The sequence below is a fragment of the Vigna umbellata genome, chromosome 3 (genome assembly GCF_029865625.1).
Source record: "Vigna umbellata cultivar VRB3 chromosome 3, Vumbellata_1.0, whole genome shotgun sequence".
In the NCBI taxonomy this organism is placed as follows: Eukaryota; Viridiplantae; Streptophyta; class Magnoliopsida; order Fabales; family Fabaceae; genus Vigna; species Vigna umbellata.
The window spans coordinates 43,255,322-43,271,007 of NC_142167.1; the positions used below are offsets into that span (position 1 = coordinate 43,255,322).

At 31.8% G+C, this 15,686-nt stretch overlaps 1 protein-coding gene across 1 annotated transcript; it reads right to left on the reverse strand.

Annotated features, from left to right (window-relative positions):
- Nucleotides 1-12,194: 12,194 nt before the first annotated feature.
- Nucleotides 12,195-15,188, reverse strand: LOC124837824 (aspartyl protease AED3-like). The gene is made up of 3 exons (XM_047313283.2): nt 14,655-15,188; nt 13,439-13,913; nt 12,195-12,846 (listed from the first exon to the last, which is right to left on the reverse strand). The coding sequence occupies exons 1-3, from the start codon at nt 15,123-15,125 to the stop codon at nt 12,482-12,484; spliced, it is 1,311 nt and encodes a 436-aa protein (XP_047169239.1). The 5' UTR covers nt 15,126-15,188; the 3' UTR covers nt 12,195-12,481.
- Nucleotides 15,189-15,686: the final 498 nt, after the last annotated feature.

Below are 15,686 nucleotides of genomic sequence, written 5' to 3' on the forward strand. Positions count from 1 at the left end.
AATGTCACGATCGCAGGAGTGTCGAACGTTTCTTAACGTCAATCGTTTGTTGATGTCGACACACTGGTAGTCGATAAGCCAGCAGCGGTGTCTCGACATATAACACACGACACAACAGCGGTGTCACGACATATAACACACGACACAGAACACTCACAAGTCTGTGTCGATTCACCAGGCGCTCGACAATCAGTGAGCAATTCCTAATTTAGCAGTTAAGAGTAAACAGTTACAAAGATCAGTCAATGCCACGAATCACGAGAATAATTGACCCAGTGTCAAACACGATCCAACAGTTACAACATTCCAGGTAACCAACTTCGATAACTGACCGGATTTTCAGGTATACGGTTTATTTTACTATTTTAAATATGAAGATCACACTAGAAAAAAGGTACGTTTTTCCCCTTAGAGAAATTAAGAGAGAGAAATTATTCTTTTTCTTCATCACTTTGAACTGAAAAGATTCAGTAGATCCCTTTTTGACTTGAGCGTCGGAGTGCCTTTGCAGGTACCCAGCCCATTTTCCCATCAGAGAGTATAGCGCAGGAAGGGAGATATCATAGTAGCGGCATCACAGGAAGGAGCAGCTGAGGTTTATTAGGTTCCTATCTGGGTTTCCACATCCATACAGAAACAGGTTATGGTGGGGGGGGTTATGATATAAGGGACTTCTGATGTAAGCACGATTTAGAGTAACTAACAAATAATTAAGATAACTAAACCCTAAGATTAGATATTTCTATGAATTTTAAGTGTATAAAAGATCAAAGTTCATATAAATAATAAATACTGTAAATAGACATTATTTACTCACGAAGTGTGACATATAATTCCATTATTTTAATATTTATTATTTACGATGTATTCTTAGTGTAGAATAACTTTGTAAGCATCATACCGAAGACTCACGAAATTAAGATTAGTTGAAGTGCGCATACTAAAATACAAACTTGTAAAATATTAAAGATGTCAAATTTCAGTTTGTCATATTAATCACAATATGTTATACCAGCAAACATTAATACTTATATTGTAAAAAAACACCTTATACTAACCAAATGAGGATCACAAGCTTATATTTTTTTAATCTGATTTTAAGATCCTTTTTCACTCTTTTTTTTTTTGTGTAAATTCCTTTCATACTGACTTTTTTAGTTTACTGTTTGAACAATAAGATTTTAACCTTTTAAGAGTTTTTTTTTTTTGGTGCAAATTCCTTTCATACATAATAGCTTTTAGGTTCCGAGAGTGCGTTATCATATAAATAATTAAAGAAAAATTTATTTGAGCATTAATATGCTTAGCCGGTTAGAAATCTGATTTCTCAACAAGAATTACTTATTAAACCTAAAAATTTAAATTAATCATAAACAAAATCTCCTATTTCATTTTACCAAATATTAATAAAATTTATTAAATTAAAGTGTTATATGAATTTATTAGATGAGATTATAGTTTCTATTTTTATTGTGAGATCTCGATAATTGTGTAACTATTAAAAGAAAAATCATATATCCAATACATCTCAAATATAATTATAACACTAAAAATATATGTATGAATGTTATATAATTCTAAAAAGTATTATTATACTAATTAAAAAGCATAATAAAGTTTTTCAAAATTTGGTATAAATAAGAATTAAACATCTTAAATTTACACTTCAGCACAATTCTCGTCCTGCACTGGATCTACAGAAATATCTTTATTTGCTGACACCACTAAGGTGATCATTGCAAATAGGAATAATGAATAAACAAATGAACAAAAAAGAAAAAGGTAAGCTAATATACCAAAAAGAACAATCACACAACATGTAGAGAGGTATTAACACATATAAACATTAACATCAACAATTCCTAATACATGCAATCATTTATACTAGCCTCGATCATCTAAATACATGTATTAATATTAGACTCTAGCAAGTTATGCATTTGTAGTGGTCTCTATTGCTCTGCAGAGTTATAGTCAATGGGTTTCACCCTACAAAAATTGCTCAAATGATCAAATCCCAAGTTTCTCAATTCAACACCAACTCAAATAGTACAAACACACACACAAACATCGAGATTTCAGCCGCTTAAACACCAATATAAGCAAATAAACCAATTTCGTACAAACTAAACATGCAAATTAACATTCTCAAGGAATTTATAGCTTTAAAACAAGGTAAATATGTTTCCTTACATAAAAGATGACCAACTAGCTAAAAAATAACCCAAAACACCTTTAGAAACTCAAAATCTCTATCTACCTCTATGAACAACACAAACATTATCAAGGTACACCACATGCGATCCTAGATGGTTCACATGTATAAGAAGAGTAAACAATTCAAATAAACTAACTTACTCTATTGAGAAAAGTGATTGGATAGAAGTGGAGAGCTCACCTCAAAGATCACTCTAGCGGCCTCTGATCCTCAAACAACCAAACAGGAAGTTAGAAACTCTAGAAAGAAGTGAGGGAGCTATAGAGGAAAAGAGTTTTAAAATGTGATTTGGGACAATAAAACTCATTTACAGAAATCCTATTTATACTTTAAACATTTAATATTAAACTAATCAAATCTCATTATTCAAAACATACTACCAAACTTAAAACAATTTTCTAAGCTCTTACATTTATTCTTATTAACTTATCTTATTTATCTTTATTTGTTATATAAAATAATTGTATTTGTTATTTAAATAGAATTATCATTTTTGGACAAGATTAGATGGTAATGTTGTGTCAAAACATAATAATATATTTATGTAACAAATACAAATAAATAAGATAAGTTAATAAGTATTACATATACATTAATACTTACTAAAGAACCATAAATAATATAATCAATATATAATTAACATGCATAAATAAATACTTAAATAAATGTCAAAGATACATGTTCATTATATTTTATATTTTATATTTAATGTAATATTTCTAATTGAATTGCTTATAGTAACTTAAATATATTTGTTTCGGGTGTAGAGTCAAATATCTCCACAAAACACTCCTTCAAACTTTATTCCAAATTCACTTAGGTATTTTTAAAATGTTCTTATTCAAAGTCCTTCTCCACTTGTCTTCCAAATTGTTCTAGTGTACCTGTCAAAGACATTTTGATGCTCAAGTCAGTGATTAATCCGATCGGGAAGTCACAGTAAAATCTTAAATCTGTAATAAATAAAATCATCTACATTCTTACCTTTGACCTCTATTTATAGGTTTCGAGATGGGAATGAGATTAATGAAAACCTAATTCTGACCCAATCATGGCTCATTACCTACTAAGTAATGCTTACCAGTACTCTTGATTAAAGATGATGTTTAGGGATGATTATTATTGGATGTCATCCGTTCAGTCTCCCATCTTCTATGGTCGTGCGGTTAATACACTATTTATCTGGATTGTCTGGCGCGTGGTGGTAGACTTTAACCTATTTAGTCGGTCGTCCCTTCTCAGTGGCTTCATTCGGTCGACCCCATGGTACGACTGTATGGTTATACAGTAAAATATTCTTTATATAATATCAAGTGTTTATTTAATCCCTTCTCGTCACATTATAAAATAGAACTTATGTACTTATTTTTATAAGATTTTGTTGAACGAAAATACTTATTGGTTATTATAACATAACATATCTTATTACTCCTTCTTTTCTTTATCTTAAAGTGACACTTATTAGTTTATATCTTGTGTGACATATTGGTGGTTAATCAATGTTCAAAAAATATAGAGCTTTCTTTCTTATATTGTTTTTTTTTTTTTAATTTTGAGTTATATCATAGGTGACTATTCTTTATATTTTGTGAGTTATATCATAAATGACGATTCTACATATTTTTGTAAGTTATATCATATATAATTATTTTCAATATTGTATTATTTTATAAAGCTAAGTTGAACAATATTCTTCCTAATTACTAGTGTTTCGATGTATGGGGTCGATGGACGATCGTTTACTCCAGTTCTGTCTGCATTCAATCGTTTGCTTGTCCTTCACTCTTCCTACTGTTGATTGGGGGTTGACCTACAAAAAGTACTCTGACACTCAAGTCAGATATGTCTCTCATGAAGGTCTAAAATGTAATGAGAAAATGTCAAAATATGTCTGTACCTCGACATTAAACATTTATTTATAGAGTTTATAGTAATCAAACCTATTAATTGATTATTACAAGCCGTTAAGATGTGTGTTAACCATCCATTAATGACTCTTAATTAGTCTTTATTGTTTGTAACTTCTGTCGTTACCAAGCGAGTCGACAATCAACTCGCTTTGGTACAACTAGCATTATTAATTATTATCTTGCAACATGTTATTATATTAACAAATGTACGTAATAAAGTAAAAAATTCAGATATTGTTTTCTAAAAAGACTTTCAAAAAAACTATAACTATTTAATAATCAAAGCTAAAAAGTTTAAAATAATGAAAATGATTGATTTTTAATAAGATAATTATAAATTCTAGAAAGTAATTAAGTTTATGAAATTAAATGCGGTAGAGACTTCATCCGGGGTTGGATTTTATGTTCCAATTCAATGTAAAAACATTAAACAATATACTTCCAAATTTTTCTCTAACAATTACACCAGAAGCTAACAAGCACTAATACCTCATAGGCAAATCTAACCTTACTAATAAAAACTATAATCTCTTAGATACTTTTACTAAAAGCTCACATTAAGTAAAGATGTTTAAATTGCCTAATTAATAAAACTTTATGGTTAGAGGAAAAATTTATTAGTTGTTCTATCCAAATCAAGGTTCTAATATATTTTCTAATAATCAGATACCATAAATAAGAAATCAATAAATCATGCAATTAGGAACGAGAATAGAACACGAGTAATGGAAAAGAAGTATATTGAATAACAGAAATCACAAAGAGTGAATATACATTACATCCAACCCCAATGAGTAAGGGAGTTAGTTACTCCTAGACATTTTAAGCACTAGAAAAGGGATAGATGATGAAAATAATGGTAATGATGAGTGTCTCTAGCCTTCAGAATGTGTCTCTGTCATCTCTCCCTTAAGGTTTGTTCCCTATTTTCCAAAAGATAATTTTCTTCTCTAACACTTTTTATTTAAAGATTTTTGTAACGCGTAGGTCGTTGGGTGAGCTAAAGTTGTTAAGCAACTTGGGTCTTCTCATTGGGCGAATTAACCTTGCTCATTGGACGAATGGATCGAACTAGACTGAGTATGAATTTTGTATTTGAATGAATTTTACTTATCTTAATATATTCCTCAATCTTATGATATTTCCACTTATCTACACAATATCTCACAAATAAAAGCCAATTACTTATCTTTTCCAAAGTTATCTAATAAAATCTTGATTATCTAAATAATAATAATAATAATATTAATAAAAAATGAAAATAAACATAATAAAAACAATGATAATGATAATTATCAGAACACAAGTAGTAAATCAAAATCTTGTTTATCTTAGAGTTTAGGTGACATGAGATGTTTGTCCAATTCATAGTACTATCTTCATTTATATATTTTGAATCCTTTAATTTTTCAATCAATTATGCAAAAATCAATATCATGATGTTAGAAAGAGTAGATTTTGGAAAGGGAATGAATAAAACCTTAAACTTTTTTAGCACAATACTAAATTAGATAGTCTATTTTCAGAAAGATTAAGTATACAAAAGATTTTTTTTTTTTTCAGTTCTCTCTCAAATACATAGATTAAGAGTTCTACCGATAAAAGAATAAGTACACAAACCTCTCTAAATTACAATAAATACACCAATCTCTTCAAATTATAATGAATACATAAATCTCTTTAGATGATAACAAATAGTCACACCTCTTAAAATAACATCTTCTTAATCTCTTATTGAGTTTAAGTATTGTTCCTATATGGGGTCCTAAATCCGCACGTTTTCTTATACGTCCGTCTAGTCTTTCTCGTGGTCCTTCCTTCTGTAGGTCGATGTTCATCCGTCCTGTGCGCCTAGGAGGGTACTTGTTAAAGGTGTTCCGATGCTTAAGTCAGTAAAAGGTCCGATCGGTTTTTAGTACTGCAATAAATGTGCAATTAATGAATCTGCCTACCTCTTACCTTTGACTTGTATTTATAGTTTTGGTCATGGACCTATGATTAGCAGGGCCTTAATCACGGCCCAATCTCGAGCCCAACCCTCTAATCAGTGTTTTACCTTAATCACATTTACAAACCTACCTGTCATGACCGTCCGACTGAGTGCTCGAGTCCAACCGGACGTCCAACGTGCTCTGTCTGAAACCGTCCGGGGATTATCTGGTACAAATACTGAAAAAAAAAAGTACTCTTTGAAAAGAGCTTAAAGGAAAAACTCCACTGAAAAATACTATAAACACTCTAAATGAGTCCTATAGAAAATTTCTGCAAAACATTATAATATTCTTATAATTAAACTGCTTGATGGAGTCTATTGGATCATCAATTGTAATACATAATATCCTTACTTAAACAACTCTTCCTTAAGTTACATCATTTTATGTTCCCTTGTACCCTAAGGAATGCAAAGTAAAAGACAATCATTTAAAAAATCCTTTATGTTAAAGATTGGAATCATAGCCATACAGCGGCCCAAAATCAAGCTAAAAAATCACCTTTACTCCTAAACTATCCTAAACATTACGTCAAACCTAAAACCAACCTACACATGTCTTAAATACACATTTAAATAAATTATGATGTAAACATAATTTAAATTTGATTATCACTTTTCAAATAAGTTCACACACCGTGCAATTGATAACGACTAAATAGTTGTAAAAATGATAATTAATGTTTTCTTTTTCAACTATACCACAAGATGATGAATTAATATAGCTTAATAATTAACAATATCTCAATATATATTCATGGTATTAGGTAGGGTATGTAGGAAAATAAGTTGGTTTTAATCTAAAATTTATTCAAAAGTCACAATATTGATTAACTTGTTAATAGTGATTCAAAATATTTCTTCCGTTGATAATTAATTTCTATTGAAGAATTTGACTGATCATTCCATTTTCTTTTTCTACTTATTAAACTTTATTTTTATATCTTAATTGAAGAAAAGTGAGCTTGCTAAGACTTAGATCAACAATTTGGTAGCAGTCACTCTTTATTAATATAAAATAACTGTAAAATATTTCGGTTTCGATAATCTTTATTAAATTTATTAGTATCTTACATTAATTATTAATATAGTTAAATCGGAATAGATAATGGAAATGCAAATATTACTTTATAAATTAATTTAGTAAGATTGTGTTAAATATTAGTTATAAAATTTAATCGTGATTTATAAATAGTTTAAGAACTATCAAGTTTGGAATTTGCCAATCTTTGGAGAAAAAAAATGTTAAAACTTGGAAGATTGGTAATAGCTTTGCCAAAGTCTTTGGAAGCTTGTGTACTCTTTATTATTTTATTGTGTTATAAACTTGGTTTGATATAAACCCAAGTTTTGGCTTTGTATGATTTTCATGATGAAAATTATGCATTCTTGTTAGGTAGAAAACACTACTTTTAAAGTAATCTAACTCATGAACTAGGTGAAAAATGTATGATGTGTATATTTGAGTCCAGAAATAATACCTGAACCAGACTTTTAATTTTAATATCTAGGACATGAGATTTAAATTCGTGTTCAAATGTTTGAAAACTAAAAAAAAATGTATTTAAAGTTTAATTTAATATAATTTATCCCTTTAAAAATATATAATTAAGCATTAAACATTTTATTCTACATCTTTAAAAATAATCATTTATTTAATTTTTTACAAAAATCTCTTAAGTCTCCTTACAAGATCATTTTTGGTGGTTGAATCTAAATAAATAAAACTTTGATTGGAGGAAGTTTTTTTTTTCATTTGGCGTTTTTCACATGTAATTAAAATTTATACTAAATAAAAATTTTTATTACTAAAAAAATACATAAATAACATTTTTTATCATAAATAACACTTAATAATCACTATTTATGTGAATGCTGTCTAAAAAAAGTTTTCTATTAATAATCGAACATTCATAATACTTATTTAAATAACTGTTATATATTATCAAACACTAATAAATAATATTTATTTAAATAAGTGTTATTTATTGTGAGACACCAATATAACACTTTTTTATGATTAATTTTGTAACAGTGTTTGGATAATGCATTTGACTTTTTAGTTAGGTTTAATCCTTTTTTACGTCCCTATTTGTGTAGGAATGTCTCAGATAGGTCCTCGTTTTCTAAAGTGTATCAAAATGGTCCTTAATTTTGAAAATTTATATCAATTGAGTCTTTCCGTTAAGTTGGATGGACGGCGTTAAAAAAATTGATGAGTGAGATGCTGAGATGACGAACGAACGCTCGTCCACCAGCGAACGAACGCTCGTCGACCTCTTACCGCTGGACGACCGTTCGTTCCACACTGGACGACCGTTCGTTCGGTGGTCGCCGAGCGTTCGTTCGCTGGTCGCCGAGCGTTCGTTCGCTGGTGGACGAGCGTTCGTTCGGTGGTGGACGAGCGTTCGTTCGTCATCTCAGCATCCCACTCATCAATTTTTTTAACGCCGTCCAGCCAACTTAACGGAAAGGACTCAATTGATATCAATTTTCAAAATTAAGGACCATTTTGATACACTTTAGAAAACGAGAACCTATCTGAGACATTCCTACACAAATAAGGACGTCAAAAAGGATTAAACCTTTTAGTTAAGTTTTCTTTTGGTGAGTTTTATGTTGTCATGGACTGAGGTTTTAAGATATATTGATGGACCTTAATATTTTAAAATGTGTTAAAAAAATTATTTTACAAATATATAAGTTACTTTTTTTAAGTTAACCATAACTAAAACTTGATTACTCGTAGAAACATAAATATTTTACTTTTAAAATAATCAAGTAGTTGTTGAACTTTTGTGTCACATCAAAAGGACATTTAAATAACACCCAAACATTAAAGTGGATAAAAAGAGTCTTTAATGAAGGTGGAAGATTTGGTTAGTTGTATACAAAATAGTCAACAATACATGTAAATGCATATTTTAATGAAAATGATATACTCTATTAGACCGACATGTCCAAATTTGTTTATAGTTTTATACAAGTGAAGAAACACGATGAGTGTTCCATTTTATCTTTCAATATTTTCATTCTGGCTGCAAGGAACCTTCTTAATAATCTTCATTTTCCCTTTTTATAATAGGTCAATGTTGCACGTAGTTTTCCTATTAATATATTTACCTAATTCCGTGGGCATGGTTAAAGACATGGACATGGATTTCAATTTCAAGTGTTTTATATTATAAGATTGTTATTTTGACAAAAAAAAGGAATCCAATTTTTGTCTACGATAAAACTTCATTTTAAAATACAAGTTTAAATAGTAGTCAAGTTAAAATATTTAAACACTATTTGGTAATTTCTTTTTAATATTAAATATCGTACTCTATGGACTATAGGAGTCTACCAGATAGGACCACCAAGGAGCGACCGACCGAATAGGGTGAAGTTAGCACCATCATATGTCAGACAACCAATATAAATAAACGTTATTTATTAATTGATCACACGGTTATGAAAGAATGAGAGACTGAACGGACGACCTCCAACAATAATTATCCCTAAACATCTCTTCTAATCAAGATTATTGGTAAGAACTACTTAGTAGGTAATGAGCCGTAATTAGGCCGTGACTAGGATTCCACTAATCACAAGCTCATTATGGAAGAATGAGAGACTGAACGGACGACCTCCAACAACAACTATCCCTAAACATCTCTTCTAATCAAGATTACTGGTAAGAACTAGTTAGTAGATAATGAGCCGTAATTCGACCATGACTAGAATTCCACTAATCACAGGCTCATTATGAAACTTATAAATAGATATCAAAGGTAAGAAGGTATGTGTTGTGAATTTAAGATTTTACTGTGCCCTCGATCGGATTAATTACTAACTTAAGTGTCGAAATGTCTTTAACCGGTACACCAGACAATTTGGAACGTGAATAAAGAATGATTTTGACTAAGAACATTTAGAGTCACCTAAGCTGATTTAAAGTAAAATGTGAATGAGTGTTTTGTGGTAATCCTCGACTCTATACCCAAAACAAATACTATTTAATCACTTAAAACATAAATATTAATAACTTTTATATTTTGAGAGTACCCGTTTACTTACTTTTTGAGGTGAATAATTAAATAGGATATGAAATAACTTAATTTATCCTTCTCTTCTCTCTTCGCCCAGGATTCCTCTTTTTTATTTTTCTTTAATGCCTCCTCTTCTTAAACATGTTATTTCAGTGTACAATTTGAAATATGAAATTTTTTATTTTGAAATACAGAATTTAGAATATAAAATTTATATTTTAGATTGTGTAATTTAAAATGTATTTTTTTTATTTTATATTCCAGTACAATATACAATCTGAAATACAAAAAATTTTATTTTGTATATTTTGGAATGTCTGTAGATTATATATTCTGAAATTTAAAATAAAAACCCTAAACTAAAAGGATAAATTTGAAAATTTTGTCTGTATGGGGGTGAAGGATCAAATTATGGTGGTGCGGGAAGAACTAATCCACGAGTTGATACAGATAGGCCGAATACAATTTGGGCCAGTAAATTGTTGGTCCAACTTAATAAGGGTGTTGCTCCCTCCACCCCCACACATCTCTTCCTCCACCTCCCCTTTACTATTTTGCCCCTTCCTCCACCTTTCCTTTACTATTTTGCCCCTCAGTAAAATTTTATTTTTAAAATTGTTGTTTTTTAATTTTATTCATTTATAACATATTTCACTGTTAACCTACGTAGTTTCTTGTATGAGTAAAATATTTTTCTACAAAGCTTGGTGATCGTGAAAAGAATTATCAAACAATCTTCTTCTTGTTCTCGGTGCAGTACGTGGTGCAGTGCGTTTATGGTGTAGTGTCCTTGTCGTGGTTCCTCTCTAGGTACGTAGTCATAATCTTTCCAATAATCCTAAACCCTAAATCCTTCCCATACTTCCAATAATCCTTTTAATATCCAAGCCTATAATCCTTGCATGAGCCGCAAAACGTAGTAAAATAAAAACAAAACGTAAAAGGAACACTGCCTATGGACGGATGACATCCTTCAACGGATGTCAACATCCGTTGAAGGCAAAACGGATGTCGACATCCGTTTAAGGCAAAACGGATGTCGACATCCGTTTTGCCTTCAACGGATGTTGACATCCGTTGAAGGATGTCATCCGTCCAGAGGCAGTGTTCCTTTTACGTTTCGTTTTTATTTTATTTGTTTATTTTATTTACAGTAATTTATATTTAAATTTATAATTTTAAATGTTATATATGGTTAGTTTTTAAACGTAATAATTTTGTTAAAATATGAATTTGTTAAAATATGAATTTGTTATAGGTGGAGAAGAAGCTTAACGGAAGAGAGAAAGGTAAACGAAAATGAAAGAGAGGAAGAGGTGCAGAGGGAAGTAAATCAGAAGTTTTAAATAAATTAAAATATTAAAATAATAAAAATAAAAATTTTAACTTTTGAGGATATAATTGTCATTTTAGAAGGATATAATTGGCATTTTAGAAAATTGGGGAGGTGGAGGAAGAGACGTGTGGGGGTGGAGGGAGTAACACCCACTTAATAATTGGGCGAGAAATTGCTCCAAGTTAGCTACACTTTTGCCCGCATTTGCATAATTAGTGAAAAAAACAAAAAACTTTATATTATATTCAATTAACGTTAGATTGTACTTTTATTCCTTATATTATTTTTTTAAGATTCGTTTTGATTTTTAAATCTTTCAAATTTGTTTAGTTCATTATCTTTTAAATTTGGGTTATATTTGTCCATTGAAAAACCATCATTTCGTTTTTGGGATACAATTTTGAATTCAATCATGAACTTTTCTCATGGAACTTACCTAGAAGTTATGAAGTTCAATTGATGTTAGAACAAAAAAGGGTTAAAAACATAGAATTGAAAATAAAACTAATTTATGTGTTGAAAATTTGTTTCTTGATTAGTTTAATAATACATAGAAATTTTACTTCGAATGAGTAAATAAAAATACAAAATGATGTTGATATTGGTAAAGACATGAAAAGAGTGAGACCGTATTCGTAAAATGATAATGGCACAGCCCGTGAACTTGTACCAAATATGAAGTCATTATCAGTTCAATCAACCTCAATAAACGACACAAGAAATTAATTGCTACATATATATATGAACCCGTGACACGTACCATTACAAAGCTCCAAACATAACCATTTTTCATGCTACAAATATAACTTTGCAATGCCTATAAATATACTTAGCAATAAAGTGATATGCCAAAACCCTACCCATATCATATATAGATCAAACACCAACATAGGAGTAACTTCAAATTTCAATGCAACACTATTATCGTTATTATTGTTCCCACAAATCATGAAATTTTTTTGACCTAGAACCACTCATCGTCATGCATGCATATTAGGTGCAAAGTTCACGAGCAACACCGATCCTTGAGTTGGGCACGTCGTAGAGCACACGGTGGTTTTGTTGCTGCATGTTGGCGATCACGTTCAGCACCGAATTCACGTTGTCGGGCGCCGCCGCCATGGCCAAGCACGTGATGCTGCCGGCGGTGCTGTGTATGAGGGTATTGTCCGGCGGGAGTGTCACGTTCATGCCGGAGAACATGAACGTTATGGTTGGCGCAACTATGGGGACCGTGTAGCATGTGTCAAACCCTCCTAGCCTTGTCACGGTGAGTTTCTTCCCGACGCTGACTCGCCGCCGGAACTCGTTCCGGACGGCGGTGTAGGCCGGTTCAACCAGCCGGGTGAACACCGTACCTTGTAGTATTGAATTAGAAAATCAAACGGAAAAACATTAGCGTAAGTTTTATTTGTTTTTGTAGCATTTTATAATAATGAAAATGAGTGACATATGTAATAAAGTTTTACTATAATTTCTCCTTTAGATAAAAAGAGAGTGTGAAATTAGATTAGAAATGTAAAACAAAGACATGTGGAGCATGAATGAAAGTGACCATGTCAAATCACTTTTATGTCATTTTGACTCCAATTTTGTCTTAAAATTGACCATCTTGTCTTCACGTGAACATCATATAATTATGTTTATTCTTAAAAATGGGAAAGAAAAGGCTTCAATTATTCAGGAGACTCTCTGAGAGAAAATATCCAAAATAAACAAAAGTAATCATATGAACCTTTGATGACACTCTATCATATCACTATGACTTTGGTCAATATAATAGTGTTAGATTAAGACAATAGAACCCCACTGTAATGAATGACAGCTCACAGTACATTTTTCCTATTTAAAAATTGTGGAACAATTAAAATTTAATTCTATATGATAAATTTATTGATTTTATTATAATTATATAAAAAAAAGTAAAACTTATATACTGATTGTGCATACCGGAATCGAAAATGGTGCCGGCACCGGTGGCGGGGTTGAACGCCAAAGCCTCCGGCGGGATATCAACAATTCTCCGGCCAACTCTAACAGCCACCAAGTTCACATAATACAGTGATGACCTTCTAGGGTTTTTGAGAAGAGGGGTGAACTTGATCCTCTTGGGCTGGGCCACAGGCCCAAGTCTCAGTGACCCACTGAAGTTGAGTGTTTTGAAGCTGGGCAAGCAGTAGGAGAATGTGGATCGGTAGAGATTTTGGGTTTGGGCCAATAGTGACAATGGGCCTCGGCCCAGGCCCAATAGCCCCTGTGTTGGAAATGAGCTTCCTGTTGCCTTTTGAACGCATCCAAAGGTGTAGCCTGGAACTGGGTCGGTGGCTAGGGTAACCGTGTCCTGGACAAGACCCGCTGCCACAGAGGAAGTGCCATAGGTGAAGTTGAAAGAACACGCGCTTCCACCGCAAGTGGGGTTTGGTACCTGAAAATTTCACAGACTTAAGAGTTATGTGAAGTGGACCATAGAAGATTGGAAACTCCCACGTTCGCAAGTCTCGTGAACTTTATTTTTGCCTCCCAAGGTAACTTAATTCACCTACTTGTAGGATAAAGCTTTTAATGCAATTGGAATATTCATGACTACGCTATTCCTACGCGCCGTGGACGGCGCGTGAAAAATCCTGTAATAGTAATTTTGATAAAGCTGAGAACATCAATTGTACGTAATATTTTAATGAAAATCAGTTAAATTAATACTGAATCTTTTTGCGTTGATTCTCCATATAAAGTTTGATTAAAATAAAAAAACACTACAAAAAGATATTTATTATTTTTCGTTAATGCAGTGTTTAGTGGTAGCTCACGTGACCTTTTGTCGTTATCGGACCAAGAAAAGATACATTCTTTTCGATCATTCCAAACATTTGATTAATGTCTGTTACAAATAAAAACCTCACTTTTGAACAGGACAAACACTCAAATGTCGTATAGCTGCATCCACCAAAAATATCGTTTTTTTAACTCGAAAAACTAATACATTATGATGGTAAAAATAAACTGATAACAGTCGTAATTGAGCTTGTAATAATATCCTTTAAAAAACTACGAGATCTAAAGAATTCATGATGAGAAAAAGTAGTGTTTGGTATGATGAGAGTTATAAGAAAATGTGTGTGATTTTACAGAATGTAGAGATGAAAAGTGTTTGTGTTGATCTGATCACCTGTTTGCACTGAGGAGCAGAACATGGAAGTTTTTTGAAGGAGGTGGATTTGGCAGGGGCAAAGGGTTTGAGTGTAGAGCAACCAACACAGGAAGTGCAAGGGACCCAAGCAGCATCATTGCTGGTGTCCATGGCCAAGAGAAGGGTCTGAGCTGGGGTACCTATCTTGGCCTTAACAATGTATGTAGGGCTCTGTGTGATTTGTCTGCCCGAGGCAACTGGGACAATTGACCTTCTAGCTACCAAGTTGGAAAGGTACTGCATCCTGGCCTGGTCCTTGGCCTCTAGCTGTAGGACACTCTCTTCCCATGACAGACCCTCTGAGGGCCTGAATGGGGAACAAGGGCTGAACACATGGAACACTTTAAGGGTTGAGCCATGCTCATGGACATCACAGTTAGGGTTCAGCCCTTTGGCTAGGGAGAAGAGGAGGAAGAGCACCAGAGGAGTGAGCATAGGTGAGGTTTTCATGGTTATGGCTAAGGTTGAGACTGCTGTGTGGTTGGTGCCTATGGACTCCGTCTTGTATATATATAGTGAAAAACCTTATGGCAGCTTTTATTTCTAGGAAACTTTTATGTGATTTTGGAGGTGTGTGATGAATTGAGAGAAAGATAAAAATAAAAGCTTTAAAAAGAGACAAAGTTTGGTAAAATGTGATGAAAAATGAAAACAAAAAAGATTTTATTTAGCAAATTACCACACTTTCATATATACCAAGGTTCTTGTTTAAAGAGGCTCTATATATTATGAACAAAAAACAAATGTAAGAAAAATGAAACTCTATTAAAGTGATTAGTCATATATATCTTTTTAATCCATGCACAAAATTAGTTGGCATTTTATCTATATAAAATCTAAATAAGATTCTCATAATTAAGTTTATAAAACCATTTTAATCTATTGATTGGAGTTCCATATTTTAAAATAGACAAATATTAAATATAATAATTAATCTTAATAATATAAAAGTACAAAAATGTAGTGGGGTGACAAATAGAAGTCTGTGGGGGATAACAGACTGTATTCCAT

Coding starts and splice junctions, on each gene's coding strand:
- LOC124837824 (XM_047313283.2), bottom strand. CDS start 15,125: ATGAAAACCTCACCTATGCTCACTCCTCTGGTGCTCTTCCTCCTCTTC. Junction 13,914..14,654: donor CTGCTCCTCAGTGCAAACAG/GTGATCAGATCA, acceptor TGAAATTTTCAG/GTACCAAACCCCACTTGCGG. Junction 12,847..13,438: donor CGGCACCATTTTCGATTCCG/GTATGCACAATC, acceptor CAATACTACAAG/GTACGGTGTTCACCCGGCTG.